The sequence below is a fragment of the Myodes glareolus genome, chromosome 1, assembly GCF_982192425.1.
Source record: "Myodes glareolus chromosome 1, mMyoGla1.1, whole genome shotgun sequence".
Taxonomy (NCBI): domain Eukaryota; kingdom Metazoa; phylum Chordata; class Mammalia; order Rodentia; family Cricetidae; genus Myodes; species Myodes glareolus.
The window spans coordinates 28,065,491-28,079,602 of NC_142026.1; the positions used below are offsets into that span (position 1 = coordinate 28,065,491).

The 14,112-nt window shown below is 45.1% G+C and overlaps 1 protein-coding gene across 6 annotated transcripts in view; it reads left to right on the forward strand.

Annotated features, from left to right (window-relative positions):
* Armc9 (armadillo repeat containing 9) overlaps positions 1-14,112 on the forward strand; it is a 132,996-nt gene that overhangs the window by 37,115 nt on the left and 81,769 nt on the right. For all 6 annotated transcript variants that reach the window (XM_048428890.3, XM_048428893.3, XM_087905067.1 and 3 more), the window contains exons 10-15: positions 387-421; positions 1,672-1,783; positions 3,917-4,009; positions 8,465-8,555; positions 10,144-10,267; positions 13,051-13,190. In XM_048428890.3, the coding sequence (XP_048284847.3) occupies positions 387-421; positions 1,672-1,783; positions 3,917-4,009; positions 8,465-8,555; positions 10,144-10,267; positions 13,051-13,190 (595 nt within the window). The remainder of the gene's footprint in view (positions 1-386; positions 422-1,671; positions 1,784-3,916; positions 4,010-8,464; positions 8,556-10,143; positions 10,268-13,050; positions 13,191-14,112) is intronic.

A 14,112-nucleotide genomic window follows, 5' to 3' on the forward strand; every position in this document is an offset into this window, starting at 1 on the left:
GTATAAAAGAAGCTCTAGATGTTAAGGAATTTGAGTATAGGCTGGCCAATGGTGGCGCACGCCCTTAATCCCAGCACTCAGGAGGCTAGATGGGACCATGGCCGACTGAATCCTCTGGAAGAGCAGACAGTGTTCTTACCCACTAAGCCATCACTCCAGCCCCTGCTCCTGTAAATTTTTTCTTTTTCTTTTTTTCCCCCAAGGCAGAGTTTCTCAGTATAGCCTTGGCTGTGCTGGAACTCCCTCTGTAGACCAGGCTGGCCTTGGAGGACACTGCTGCAGCAGACACTTTGCAAATAGCTGCTTCTGTGCTGTTAAACGAGGCTAGAGTTAATGCACTGCCATCGGTATTTAACATGATCTGTTTGCTTCTGTCCTCCCTGCAGGCCTCAACCATGTTACGAGCCTCCTTGGTTCCTGAGTAAGTAATCATGCTTAGAAGTCTTTATTAATTGTGTTCTAAAATTTGACTTACTTTTGTTTTATGTGTATGGGTGCTTTGCCTGTGTGTATGTTTGTACATCACCTGCCTGCCTGGTTCCTGCTGAGGCCCGAAGATGGCATTGGATACCCTGGAACTGGAGTTACACATGGCTGTGACCACCATGTGGATGCTGGGAACCAAATACAGGTCTTCTGGAAGATCAGCCAGTGCTCTTAACCAAAGAGCCATCTCTCCAGCACCGTATTCCTATCTATATGTGAAGCTGGAATTTGAGATAATTTAACTAAACATTCAACTACATGTGGATATGGAAGGAAATACCAATGATTATAAATAATGCTAAACTAGATTTATCTTTTAATATTGATTCTTATAAAGTAGCATGAAATAGCAAAAAAACCTGTTGACTTATTCCTCTGATATTCTCTAGAAATGAATTCTGTCCTCCTGCCTCAACTTCTAAGTTCTGAAATTATAAGTATTAGCCACTGTGCCCAGTTTGTTATAGAAACTTTGAGATGTAAATAGACATTACAAAAATTCTTTTTAAAAATTCTCTTTTGAAAATGTGTTCATTTGTGTGTGTGTGTGTGTGTGTGTGTGTGTTCCAGCTTACCTATATGTATACCACATGCACACAGTGCTTTCAGAGGCCAGAAGAAATTGGAGTTATAGATGGTTGTGAGCTGCCTTGTTGGTACTGAGAATAGAACCTGGGTCCTCTGCAAGAGTAGCTAGTGCCCTTAAGACTTCCCAGTGTTAACATTTTACACAAGCCCTGTGCAGTTAGCAAAGTCAGAAGGTCAGCATGGGTGTGGGGAGTTGGACTTGAGTGACACAGCCTGTAATCACTGTACTTGGGAGGCTGAGGTGGGAGGTCAGCCTGGGCCACACAGTGAGACCCTGTTTGAACACTAAAACACAAACAAAACTTAGTATGCATTTTGTCTTATTATAGAAAATTTGCATGCCATTGAAATCTAAGAAGAAATAAATTTAGACTACATAAAATCCATCATGCAGGGCTGAGCTGGCTGAGCTGGGTGGAGGCCTGGACACTAGGCTCCCAGTGGAAGAAGGCTCTGTCTATTTTGGGAGCCCACAGTTGTGGTGACATTTGAGCCACTGATGGTTCCTTGAGTCTACATCAATATCTGATGTTCGGGAGATGGAATGACATGTCCCTTTGCCCTTTTTCTTCTCTTTGAACTTGCGATGCTGAGTAGGAAGTTGAAGGATGTCCCATTACTGCCCTCCCTGGATTATGAGAAACTGAAGAAGGATTTGATTTGGGGCAGTGACCGCTTGAAAGCCTTCTTGTTGCAGGCTCTGCGCTGGGTAGGTACTGTCCCCTTGAAGTTAGAAACAAACAACAGAGAAAACTCCACACTGCTTTTCTTGCCTGGCTACCTGGTAACTTGGCCGATATCTCATAACCCCTCTGTTAAAGATCCCTTCCTGCTGCCTGCCACCAAGACCTAGGGTTAAAAGCTGCTCTAGCTAGGTGTGGGAGCCCATGTCTTTATTCCCAGCTGGCAGAAGGCAGAGGTAGGTACAGTTCTGTAAGTTCAGGGCCAGCCTGGTCTACACACCAGGATCCAGCCCAGCCCAGGGCTGTATAGTGAGGCTCCACCTCCACCCACAGCTCCTGAGTAGCCCTGGCCTTTTTCTAACGCACTCTATACTGGTGTCAGCTACCATTGCCTGCGTGTGGACTGTGGCTGCCCCTGCTGTTCAGTCCCTAACCTGGTCAGGTGCTACAGTCAGCTTGGAGCCTTCATGTTTGTTCGAGCCCAGTCACAACTCCAGAGACCGCTGGGTACAGACTGGTGGGCTAGCCACACTGGGTAGACCTCAGGACAGACACAGGCCTCATCTGAATTCCCATTCCTCAGTTGAAGCCAGTGGTTGGTTTTCAAGTGTTGCAGACTCCCCCTACACCCTCAGAAATTATTGAGGCCCCCAAAAAGTTTTGTTTATGTGGATTTTCTCTTTACAGTATTTGTACTATTAGAAAATGAGAACAGAAAAATTAAGAATTTATCATTCCCTGTAAAATAAATAAATGACACATTAACATAAATAGCAATAACTGGTTTTCAAACAACAAACCAAATGTGTGCAGAGTGGCGTTGTTCATCTCTTCATTGTGTGCCCCCCAAGGAGGAGCCCTGGGTTCTCAGACCCTGCTTTTATGTTAGGCTTCCGAGTGTCACACCTACACAGTCTGAGAAAGTGGTCAGAAGCATGGCAGAATGCATCTTAGTGTAGTCAGTGTGAAAATAGTCATGTCCCCTCCAATTCCGAGAGTTTGGGGGGTGCCCAGAGCTTTGAGAATTACTGATCAAAGCCTTTCACCAAACAGAGTATTCTAACTCACGATAACGTAGTGTCAAGCTTCTTTGTGGGCCCCCATATTTCAGGATCCACTGGTACCAGAATTCTTTGAGCAGCTTCCCTACCTTTGAGTGGAAACAGTCCTCACTGGTACTTAGCATCTGGTGGTGCTTCCTGGACTCTGCCTGATTGGGAACTATGAGGAATTCTTGGGGCCCAAGGGGAGAACTCCCGGTACCTGTTCTGTTTGTAGGGGCTTTCTGACCAGGGTGGGTGGGCAGCCTGAGTGATCATCAAGAGCTGCCCCAACCCTGGTTTACTTGTGTCTGTTTGTGTTACCACACTCACCCAGTTGCCTGAGTTTGCCACTCAGCACTGGCTCAATGGGCCCACTCCCTGGGCCTCTTGCTGGGAGAAAGCAGGCATCTTAACCAGATAATCAGGAAGGCATGTAGGTGTTAGTGGCTTTGCCTGTTTTCTTCTCCAGGGCCCCATCCAGCCTCTTGGCTCCACAGGAATTCCCTCATGTGACATTCTTGGCACAATCCTTTAGCAGTCCCCTCTTCAGTGGTGATCAGATCAGCCAGCAACATCTTCCTCCCCCTGAAGACCTCTCCTTCCTCCTGTGTGTTGTGTCTGTTGGCTCTGGCCTTTGTGCTGCAAACTAGGGTATTCCAAGCACACCATGCTTGTCCTCAGATGGCAAATTCTGAGCCTCAGGGTGTTTGTTTAAGCTTTTCCTGGAAAAGCAAGCACATTTGCCCATTTGTCAGGGATGCAGCTTTCTCCCGTCCTAACTATACACTGCCTTGTGCATCTGCATATCACACACACCTTCCCCTGTGGATATCACACAAATGCATATGGCAGCATAACAGATTTATTGGCTCCCCAAATTCCAACCAGCTCGCCAACCTTTCTCCCATCTGCTTTCTCCCAACCATTGCTCATCAGGCCCTATAGGATAGGGTCATTGAGAGCCTTCTACAGGTAGCCTGGGCCCCATCTTGTGAGCTAGACCACCGCTCCCCCCTCTATACACTCTCCTTCCTCCCTGCTGGTTGACCATCTGCTCACCTTTCAGGGGCTAGCTCTTGCTTCTGTAGGAGTTTGTTATTTGGTTTTTCTTTGCAGCGCTTGACCACGTCCCATCCTGGAGAGCAGAGGGAGACGGTCCTGCAAGCCTATATCAGCAATGACCTCTTGGATTGTCACAGCCACAACCAGGTCGGTAAGAGGGGGCCAGGGCCTTCTGCAGTAGGGAAGCACTTAGCAGACTTGGGGCTTTGGTTTCTCTTTATTGTCAGTGTGCTGACCTTTGAGTATGAGCTTATCAGTTGCTTGAGGTCTATGTTCACCTCTTGACCTCCTCTTCAGTTCTGGAGATTCCCAAACAAGCCAGGTGTCGTGATGGGCTCTGCGGCTCTCTTCTGTTCGTCTTCCCTCACCCCTTCCGTTCTCCCACGTGAATTGTGCTCCATTTTCAGAGTTCAAAGTCAATGTGTTGCATTAGTGTTTTTTTGTCTAAGTGCTACAATCTCTGCAGCCATTGAAGACTGTAGTTACTTGTTTTGTTGTTTGTTTTGTTTAGGTGTTGTTGTTGTTTCTGTTAGGGTCTTTTATTTTTAAGATTCTTTTAAAAAAATCTTATGTGTATGGGTATTTTGCACCTGCATGTATGTATATACACCACATGTATGCACAGCCTGTGGAGGCCAGAAGGCAGTGTCAGATCTCCTAGAACTGGAATCACAGTTGTGAACCCCCAATGGGTGCTAAGAATTGTATCCTATGCTCTGGAAGAGCAGCCAGTCATTGCTCTTAACTGCTAAGCCATTTCTCCAACCCTTTGTATTAGGATCTTACATAGTTCAGGCTGGCTTCAAATTTTCTGTGTGGGCTGAAGCTGACCTTGAACGTCTGAACTTCCTGCCTCTACAATCTCCTGGACCCTGGAGATTATAGACTTGTGCCCATGGTTGGTTTCCATGGTGCTGGGGATCAAACTGAGGGCTTCATGCATACTATACAGCTCTCTACCAGCAGAGCTCATCCCCACCCGTTTTGTTTCTAAGAAGGAATGACTTAAAGTTCTCTAAAGACAACTTGCAGGGTCAGAAGACTCCTTGTTAATGCAGATGCTGGGTCACCATGACTTCAAAATGGATTGGGCTGTTTGGGAGGGAAACTGAATTGGTTGGCTAGCTATTTCTCCCTTAGTGCTTCTCAGAGTTCAGTGTGTAACATAGCATTGTCAACCTGAAGGAACTTCTGACAGTTCTAGCTCTTCAGCATTATGTGTGCATCTCAAGAGCCTACTTTCTTAATTCAAGGACTATTGTCTTCCTAAATCCATAGTTCCACTTACCATTCACAGAAGTTAATATCGAAAATATTTGAAAAATTTAAAGTCGTTTTTCCATTACCCAGATTAAGAAATAGAAACTTAGGCCAGAGAGATGGTCCAGCTGTTAAAGGCCAGGCTCACAACCAAAAACATAAGAAATAGAAACTTCCAGCATTTTGGGAACTTCTAGGTTGCAACCCCTTTCGTTTATAAAGAAATAACCACAAAACCAACCTCAGAGCGAAGGAGGGAAAAGTCCACATGGTGAGTCCAGGATAGCTAGAGCTACATAGACCTTGTCTAAAAGATAAGAGAAGAAGGAAAGAAAAGAGAGAAAGAGTCAAATTTTAAAAATGACATCCCAACTTTTAAAAGTTATAATGTCCTGTGTTAGAGTTTCTAGTGCTGTGAAGAGACACCATGACCACAACAACTCTTACAAAGGAAAACATTAAATGGGGATGACTTACAGTTTCAGAGGTTTAGTCCATTATCATCATGGTGGGGCATGGAAACATGTAGACAGACACGGTGCTGGAGAAGGAGCTGAGGGTTCTGCGTCTTGATCCACAGGCAACAGGAAGTGAACTGAGTACCACACTGAGCATTGCTTGAGCAAAAGAGACCTCAAAGCCTTCTCCCACAGTGGCACACTTCCTCCAACAAGGCCACACCCACTCCAGCAAGGCCACACCTCATAATTGTACCACTCCATTTGGGGACCATTTTCTTTCAAACCACCACATTCCACTCCCTGGCCCCAAAGGCTTGTAGCCATATAATGCAAAAATGAATTCAATCCAACTTCAAAAGTCCCCAGTCTATGATACTTTTCAAACTTATTTAAAAGTCTAAAGTTCAGAGTTTCTTCTGCGATTCACACAATCTCTTAGCTGTAATCCCCTGTAAAATTAAACCTGCTGCACACAGGAAATAAGTAGTGGAGCCCAGACTGTCTAGCTACTTTAAAGCTAAACATTAAAAGTAGTTTAACTCCAGAGAAGCCAGTGTAACTCCCACCAGGGGAAGAAAGGAAGAAATCTTACATCCAGGAGCAGCTTCTATGCACAGAGCATTCTGTTATGAACTTTTCCTTAAGAGATCTTGGTTGGTTCTTACACTTTGAGACGCTGGGTTATATCTCTTCTACAAGTCAGAAAGTCGAGGCTCAGGACTGAGTATAATGTCCAAGTCTAGTTTAATTTCTGTTACTGAGATGAATACTGTGGCAAAAGCAGCTTGGGGGAGAAAGAGTTTATTTTCACTCTTAAGTCCATCTTTGCTAGCAAATCTAGACAGCAGGGCCGCGACCCAGGTAGTCACATCCACAGTCAAGCAGAGAGATGGACGCGTAAGTGCTTGTGGTCAGCTTGGCTTATCCACTCTCACACAGCTCGGGATCTCCTGGTCAGGCACTGGGCCTGCCGCAGTTAAAATGGGGCTTTTCCTATCAGTTAAGATAATCCCTCACAGGCCATCCTGATCTAGGCAGCCCCTCATTGAGACTGTCTTCACCTGATTGCAGATTTGATGAAGCTGAGATTCGGACTAAGATCTTAAACCAGGCATCAGTGTTTTCTATAATAAATATTTTACTTTTACCAGTCACAGTTTTTCTTAAAAACAGGCAGTTTTGGGGCTGGGAGATGGCTCATTTGGTGAAGTGCGAGCATGGATTCCCAGCACCCATGTTAAGAAAAGGCGGGTAGGCAGTCTTGCTGGGGATGCAGAAACAGGATCCCAGGGGGTTGTTGGCCAGCAGTCTAGCCAAATCAGAGAGTTTCAGGCTCTGTGAGAGACCCTGTCTCAAAAACTAAGCTGGAGAGCGGCTGAAGAAGACACCTCTGGGCTCCACGTGCATGCTCTTGCACACAGGTGCACACACACAAAAGCAAAAAGCAAGCGATAATGTATATTAGAAGCCAGGAGAGAATTGTTTGGAAGGGTGTCCTGAAGGGTTCCTGAACTGTGGAATGTGGCTTCTGGACTTGGTTACCTGTTAACACACGTTCGCTTGTGAACACTCTTCAGGCTGTTCCCTGGTGACCTGTAAGTTCTCTGTGTATCCTACATTGAAAATTTGCCTAAATAAAGATGATACAAGGACAGTTGACATCTCTGAGATGGCAGATGGCCCTTTCCCTAGGTGTAGTCCACTCGGAACCTTCTACATCGAGTACAGAGCTACCGTACAGGAGTCTTGCTTTCCCAACTTCTTCTGATGCCTCCTTGTTCTTCTTTCCTGAATTGATGTTCTCCAGCCTCCTTCCCTCCCTCTCCTTTCTGAAGTGTTATGAGTGCTCTACCACTAAGTTACATTCCAACCACTGTTTTTGTTTGTTTGTTTTAAGATCTTTTTGTTTTTATTTGTGTGTGTGTGTGTGTGAATATTTGTCTGCCTGTATGTACACCATGTGTATGCAGGGTCTGAGGAGGTCAGAAGAGGGCATCAGGTCCCCTGGAACTGAATCTGTTCATGGTTGATAGCTGGCATGTGGGTGCTAGGAACCCAACCCAGGTCCTCTGCAGGAGCAGCAAGTACTCTTAACTGCTGAGCTGTCATCTTCAGCCCGATAGCCACTGGTTTTTGAGAATTTCTTGCTATAGTCTGGACTGACCTCAAATTGGAGATTGTCCTGCCTCTGTTTCCCAAGTACTGGGTGACAAGCATACACCATCATGATGGCTTCCTGTCTGCATTTTGGTAACTCCCTGCACATGTGAATCTGGTGTGCCCCAATGCTGAGACACTGTGTTAGCCTCCCATGATAACACTTCCTACCTGTTGCTGTGCTGGAAGATCACAGGACCAGCATAGTACAATCTAGCCACTATTTCTGTCTTCTGTTTGTTTGTATTGTCTCAAGCTTTGTCCCTAGCTCTTCAGCCTTTTGGAGTGGAGGAACTCGGGATTTGCCCTTGCCTAGTACTGTCTTGTGAATAACCTCAGGGTCTGCATCATTGTTCTAGAACAACATTTCTCATGGTATTTAGTTATTTGTTCAGAATTTGTGTCTTTTTTTTTTTTTAAAGCCATTTGCTGTAGTCCTGCCATGTTTGGAGGGGCTGAATTAGATGGGTTTGTCTCTCATCTGGAAAGCTAGCAGCAGTAGCGACTACATGTGCCCTGTTGTTCTAGGTCCTTGGCATACTTCATTAAACTTAGAAATTTAGGCAACTTCATTTTGCCAAGTCTCATCAAGTACCGTTTGGAAATCAGGAGTTGCAGGGGAAATGTGTGGCGGTAGCCTATTTCCCTCTAGTCAGGCAGGCCTGGGGACCATGGCCCCTTCTCTGCCTCCCCTCACTGCTGGCTCTCTGTGTTGTCCCTGCAGAGGAACGTGCTGCAGCTGCTGCACTCCAAGAGCGAAGCTGTGCGGCAGTACATGGCCAGGCTCATCAACGCCCTGGCCTCCCTGGCCGAAGGTGAGGTGACATTTTCCCTCCGAGCAGAACATCCCTGGCAAAGCCACGTGGCATGGCTGTGAAATTAGTGTTTCCCAGTGTTGCTTAAAGTAGCCCAGGTCTCCTCATTTTATTTCTGTTCTTCTAACGTCTCTTGGGAAATTAGTTCTTAAGATAATTGCCTAAGTTTCTGTCAGAGCAAGTTTTCATGCCTTTGGAGTTCATTTTACAATACCTAAGATTTTTTTTATAACTCTTAGTTAAATTGTTTTCAACTGCATAGTAGGTAATTTTCTATAATTCCTACTTGCCATAATAAGTTTGGTGAAACAAGTAAAGCATATTCTAGCAAGCACTACACTGTTTCTTACAGTCTCTAAAGGATTTAAAAATTTCAGAAGTATTAAGATGCTGTAGCTGAATTAAAAGTCAGTTTTACACAGGGCCATTGTCTGGGCAGGCGAACCAGCTCAGCTAATAAAAGCTTTTATGTAAGCCTGATGACCTGAGTTTGATCTCCAGAACCCACTAGCAGGTCAGATGTGAATCCCAGCATTCCTAGGGTGAGATGGGAGGTGGAGACAGAATTGTTTGTGGGACAGCCAGCCTGGAGAACACAGCATAGTGGTGGAATGGCAAGAGAGACCCTGCTTCAGACTAAAGTGGAAGGAAAGAACTGACTTCTGAAAATGTCTGTGACCTACATGTGTGTGCCTGGCACCCACATTCCCACATTCACAGATGTGCATTTCACACACACTGTACACACCCAGGATAATTGCCTCACATTCTTATTTGTTTGAAATTTTTTGTTGTTTTTTAATTATTGTTGAAACTGCGTCTCTCTTTGTAGACCAGGCTGACCTTGACCTCATAGTAATCCACCAGCCTCTGCCTCCCAAATGCTGGAATTGTATGCTATACACCCAGCCTCATTTGAGGTGTTTTTTAATGTGAATAAATAAAGTTTTCAGGCTATGAATACATGATATTCAGCATGTTTATTTAACTCATTATCCCATTTGTTTGGCAAACACTTAGTGTAAGCCAGTGTAAGCCTGAGAACTCTTCATCTGACAGTCCTGGGATCTGTCAATGCAGAAGTCCATGAAAGATCAGTGGTGTCCTAGACAGGGCCCCACCTCCATCCGGCCCTGAGGGTGTCCAGAGGGAACAAGAGAGTGTGATGGAAGCAGTTCTTGTGAAGGTCAGAGGACGCACAGTATAGCTTCATTCCTCTTTTTCCCTGTAGGTCCCTCAGGTTCAGGATGTCACAGACGGTGATGGTGGCTGATGTTAGCTTCCAGGAAGAAAGGCTTTCTGTTGCTTAGATCATTGCTTGAGTAAGCTTCTATTCTGAGACAGGATCCCCCTATGCAGGTACTAGATGGCCACAAACTTGCAGTCCTCCTGCTGTGGCTCCCCTAGTACTGAGATTATAGGCTTGTACCACCACACCTGGCTCAGAAAAAGACACACTTGAATAATTTCTTCTAGAACTTTCTAGTGTATCCTGTGCAAATCTTCCCCAGAAAGTGGCCTTGGTGCACACCAGATTAATTCTTTATGTCTTCCCCATTTTCATCTCTGGCCCATCTTTAATCTTTAGGTCGACTCTACCTAGCCCAGAACACAAAAGTGCTGCGCATGCTGGAGGGAAGGCTAAAGGAAGAAGACAAGGACATCATCACTCGTGAGAATGTTCTTGGGGCCTTGCAGAAGTTCAGCCTCAGGTGAGGACCATGCCATTTATCAGTCTCTGCCCATGAGCTCGGAGTGGCATGCACCGTGTGTGTGTGTGTGTGTGTGTGTGTGTGTGTGTGTGTGTTTGAACCACCACTTACTTCTTTTTTTCTTTTCTTTTTTAAAATTTTTTTATTGATATTTATTGAGCTCTACATTTTTCTCTGCTCCCATCCCTGCCTCTCCCTCCCCTCTTCAGTCCTCCCCCAAGCTCCCCATGCTCCCAATTTACTCAGGAGAGCTTGTCTTTTTCTACTTTCTCCTTCCCATGTAGATTAGATCTATGTAAGTCTCTCTTAGTGTCCGCATTGTTGTCTAAGTTCTCTGGGATTGTGGGTTGTAGGCTGGCTTTCTTTGCTTTATGTTTAAAAACCACCTATGAGTGAGTACATGTGATAATTGTCTTTCTGTGTCTGGGTTACCTCACTCAAAAGAATGTTTTCTAGCTCCATCAATTTTCCTGCAGAATTCAAGCTGTCATTTTTTTCTGCTGTGTAGTACTCCATTATGTAAATGTACCACATCTTCCTTATCCATTCTTTGATCGAGGGACATTTAGGTTGTTTTCAGGTACTGGCTATGATAAACAAAGCTGCTGTGAACATAGTTGAGCACATGTCCCTGTGGCACGATTGAGCATCTTTTCGGTATATACCCCAAAGTGGTATTACTGGGTCTTGAGGAAGGTTGTTTCCTAATTTTCTGAGAAATCACCACACTGACATTCAAAGGGGTTGTACCAGCTTGCATTCCCACCAGCAATGCAGGAGTGTTCTCTTTTCCCTACAACCTCTCCAACATAAGTTGTCATCAGTGTTTTTGACCTTGGCCATTCTTACAGGTGTAAGATGGAATCTCAGAGTTGTTTTGATTTGCATTTCTCTGATGACTAAGGATGTTGGGCGTTTCCTTAAGTGTCTTTCAACCATTTTAGATTCCTCTGTTGAGAGTTCTCTGTTTAGGTCTGTACTCCATTTTTTTTTTTATTGGATTCTGTGATCTTTTGGTGTCCAATGTCTTGAGTTCTTTGTATATTTTGGAGATCAGACCTCTGTCTGATGCACCACTTACTTTTTACTTAATTCTCATGACGTCCTAGAATGCAAATGTTATCTTTCTGTTAACATGTAAGAAAGGTTAAATGACTTTCCATGATAGAGCTAGAAACCCCTCTAATCTAAGGCCTGCTGGAGCTAGACAAAGACATTACAGTGAGTACACAGTTACCTTCCCCTAGCTAGTGTCAGGTCATTAGTGCCAGCCTGGTGTTTGGTGTGAGGGTAAACACACACAGTCAGGTTGTTTCCCATTAGTCCTCTGGGAGCCTCACTCCCTGGCACATCCCAGAAGCCCACCCTGAGTCTGGGCCTGGACTTAGCGTGTCCTGGAAGTGCTACATTATAACTTTAAAGTCATGTTCTGTTCTGTTTTTTAAGTATTTCTTTTTAAATTTATGTTATGTATGTGAGTATTTTGCCTGTATGTATGTGCACCGTGTGCATGTCTGGCGCCCCCAGAGGGCAGAGAGGGTATTGTATCCCTGGAACTGCAGTTACAGATGACTGTAAAAGAACCAGAGTTCTCTGAAACAGCAGCAGAGAACTTAACCACTGAGCCGTCTGCCCAGCCCTTTGTGCTCTTTTTCAACCAGATCTAGTGTCTTCTTAGAACCTTTTTACAAACAACAACTTAGCTGGGCATGATAGTGCATGTCTTTAATCTCAGCAATTGGGAGGCAGAGGCAGGCAGAGCTCTAATGAGTTCGAGCCCCGCCTGGTCTACATAGTGAGTCCCAGCCAGCCAAGGCTACATAGTGGAACCTTGTTTTCATTTTAAAAAAAATTGTTTTATTTTATACATATGAGCGTTTTGCCTGTGTGTATGTATGTGCAACACGTGTGTGCCTGGTGAAACACATGTTTTAGCAGTCAGAAGAGAGTTCTGATCCCCTGGAACAGGGGTTACACATACAGTTATGAGCAATGGGTGCTTAGAAATGAACTTAGATCCTCTGCAAAAAGCAGCAATGCTTTTAACTGCTGAGCCATCTTTCTAGCCCCCAAAGTCACCATCATAAATGAACAAGTCTGGTTTTCACGGATTTGCAGAGTCCTGCACCCATCACAACCTGATTGTAGAACCTATTTCCCATTTATTTATTTATATGTGTGTACTGTGGAGGTCAAAGGATGATTTGTAGGGATCAGTTCTCTCCTTCCACCATGTGGGTCCAGGGATCAAACTCACCCACGAAGCCATTTTACCTGTCCTAATTTAGAGCATTTCTGTCTCTCCAGAAAAAGTGTCTCATGAATTATTGTTATCTCTGTTCCATCCGCAGCCCTAGCCAGCCTTCCTTATCCCTCCTGCAGCTCTGCCTTATGCATGTCTAACACATGGAATCATGTAAGATGAGCCCCTCCAAGTTGGTTTTTTTTTTTTCAAAGTAGTATTTCTGTGGCCGATTGTCTGGGTCAAGAAAGCCAAAGCTATTAATGACATACATGCATTTGAAGTAGACGTTGCTAGCTTTAGATATTGCAAAGGAGACTTTCAAAGTGGGAGGTGCTTCTTACTGCTCAATCATTCTTTAAAATATCGTGTCCTTAAAAGGTCAAGCATTTTTATTGTCCCAGTTGAATGGGCTTAAGGGTGCTCCCCAGAGTCTGTTTTTCATAACTCCCTTTCATCCCTATCTGCACCATGGAACGTTCTTCCATGGAAAGTCCCTTACCAGTTAATTCATCTAATAAGGAAGGTTGTTTCCTCTTAGGCGCCCGCTGCAGACGGCAATGATCAGAGACGGCCTCATCTTCTGGCTGATCGACCTTCTGAAGGACCCCGACTGCCTGTCTGACTACACACTGGAATACTCTGTGGCTTTGCTCATGAACCTCTGCCTCCGCAGTGCAGGTGTCACCACCCCCCCCCCAGTCCTCCCCACATGCACACACCCAGATACTCATGTCCTGGTATGGAGGATGGCTAGGCAGAGACCTGCCTACAAATCTGAGTTCCCAGGGAGCTCAGCAGGGCTTGCTTTTTGTTTCTCTATGGAAAACTTAGGACAGTAAAGCATTTCTAGCTAGGTATGAAGCTAGCAAGCGCTTCAAGCCAAAGTACCATGTTACCCTTGGAAAGAATCTACAGCAGTTTTGTGTTTGTGAAGTGCCCTTCTGAAGAAGAGAGTAAATCCAGTGACATTTCTTTCATCTTTGTTGCACTTTCCTTCTTTCTCTCTCTTTCCCCTTCCTTCCTTCCTTCCTTCCTTCCTTCCTTCCTTCCTTCCTTCCTTCCTTTCTTTCTTTCTCTTTCAATAGGCTTTTTCTGTAGCTTTGCAGCCTGTCCTGGAACTTGCTCTGTAGACCAGGCTGACCTTGAACTCCCAGAGATTCGCCTGCCTCTGCCTCCCGAGTACTGGGATTAAAGGTGTGCGCCACCACCTTTTTTTTTGTTGAACTTTTCAAAGGTAGGATGTTAAGAGTTATGATCCCTGCTACTGAAGACAGAGAGGTGTGCTCCCAGCATCCTCTGGGATTAAGTTAGTGGCAGGCGTGGTGACATTAAATCATGCTGCCTGCTCAGTATTTTCCATCTCCTGGAGCTGGAGGTTCATAAGGGCACCAAAAGCTGCTTCTCACCTATGGGACTGGAGCTCAGTTGACTGGCATGCTCTAAGCCTTAGGTCAATTCCCAGTACCACATAAAATAGGCATGGGGGTGCATGCCTGTAATTCCAGCACTCAGAAGGTGGAGACAGGAGGATCGAATTTCAAGGTCATCCTTGGTTATACTGCAAATTGGAGGCTGGCTTAGGCTGACCCTGTCTCAAAAG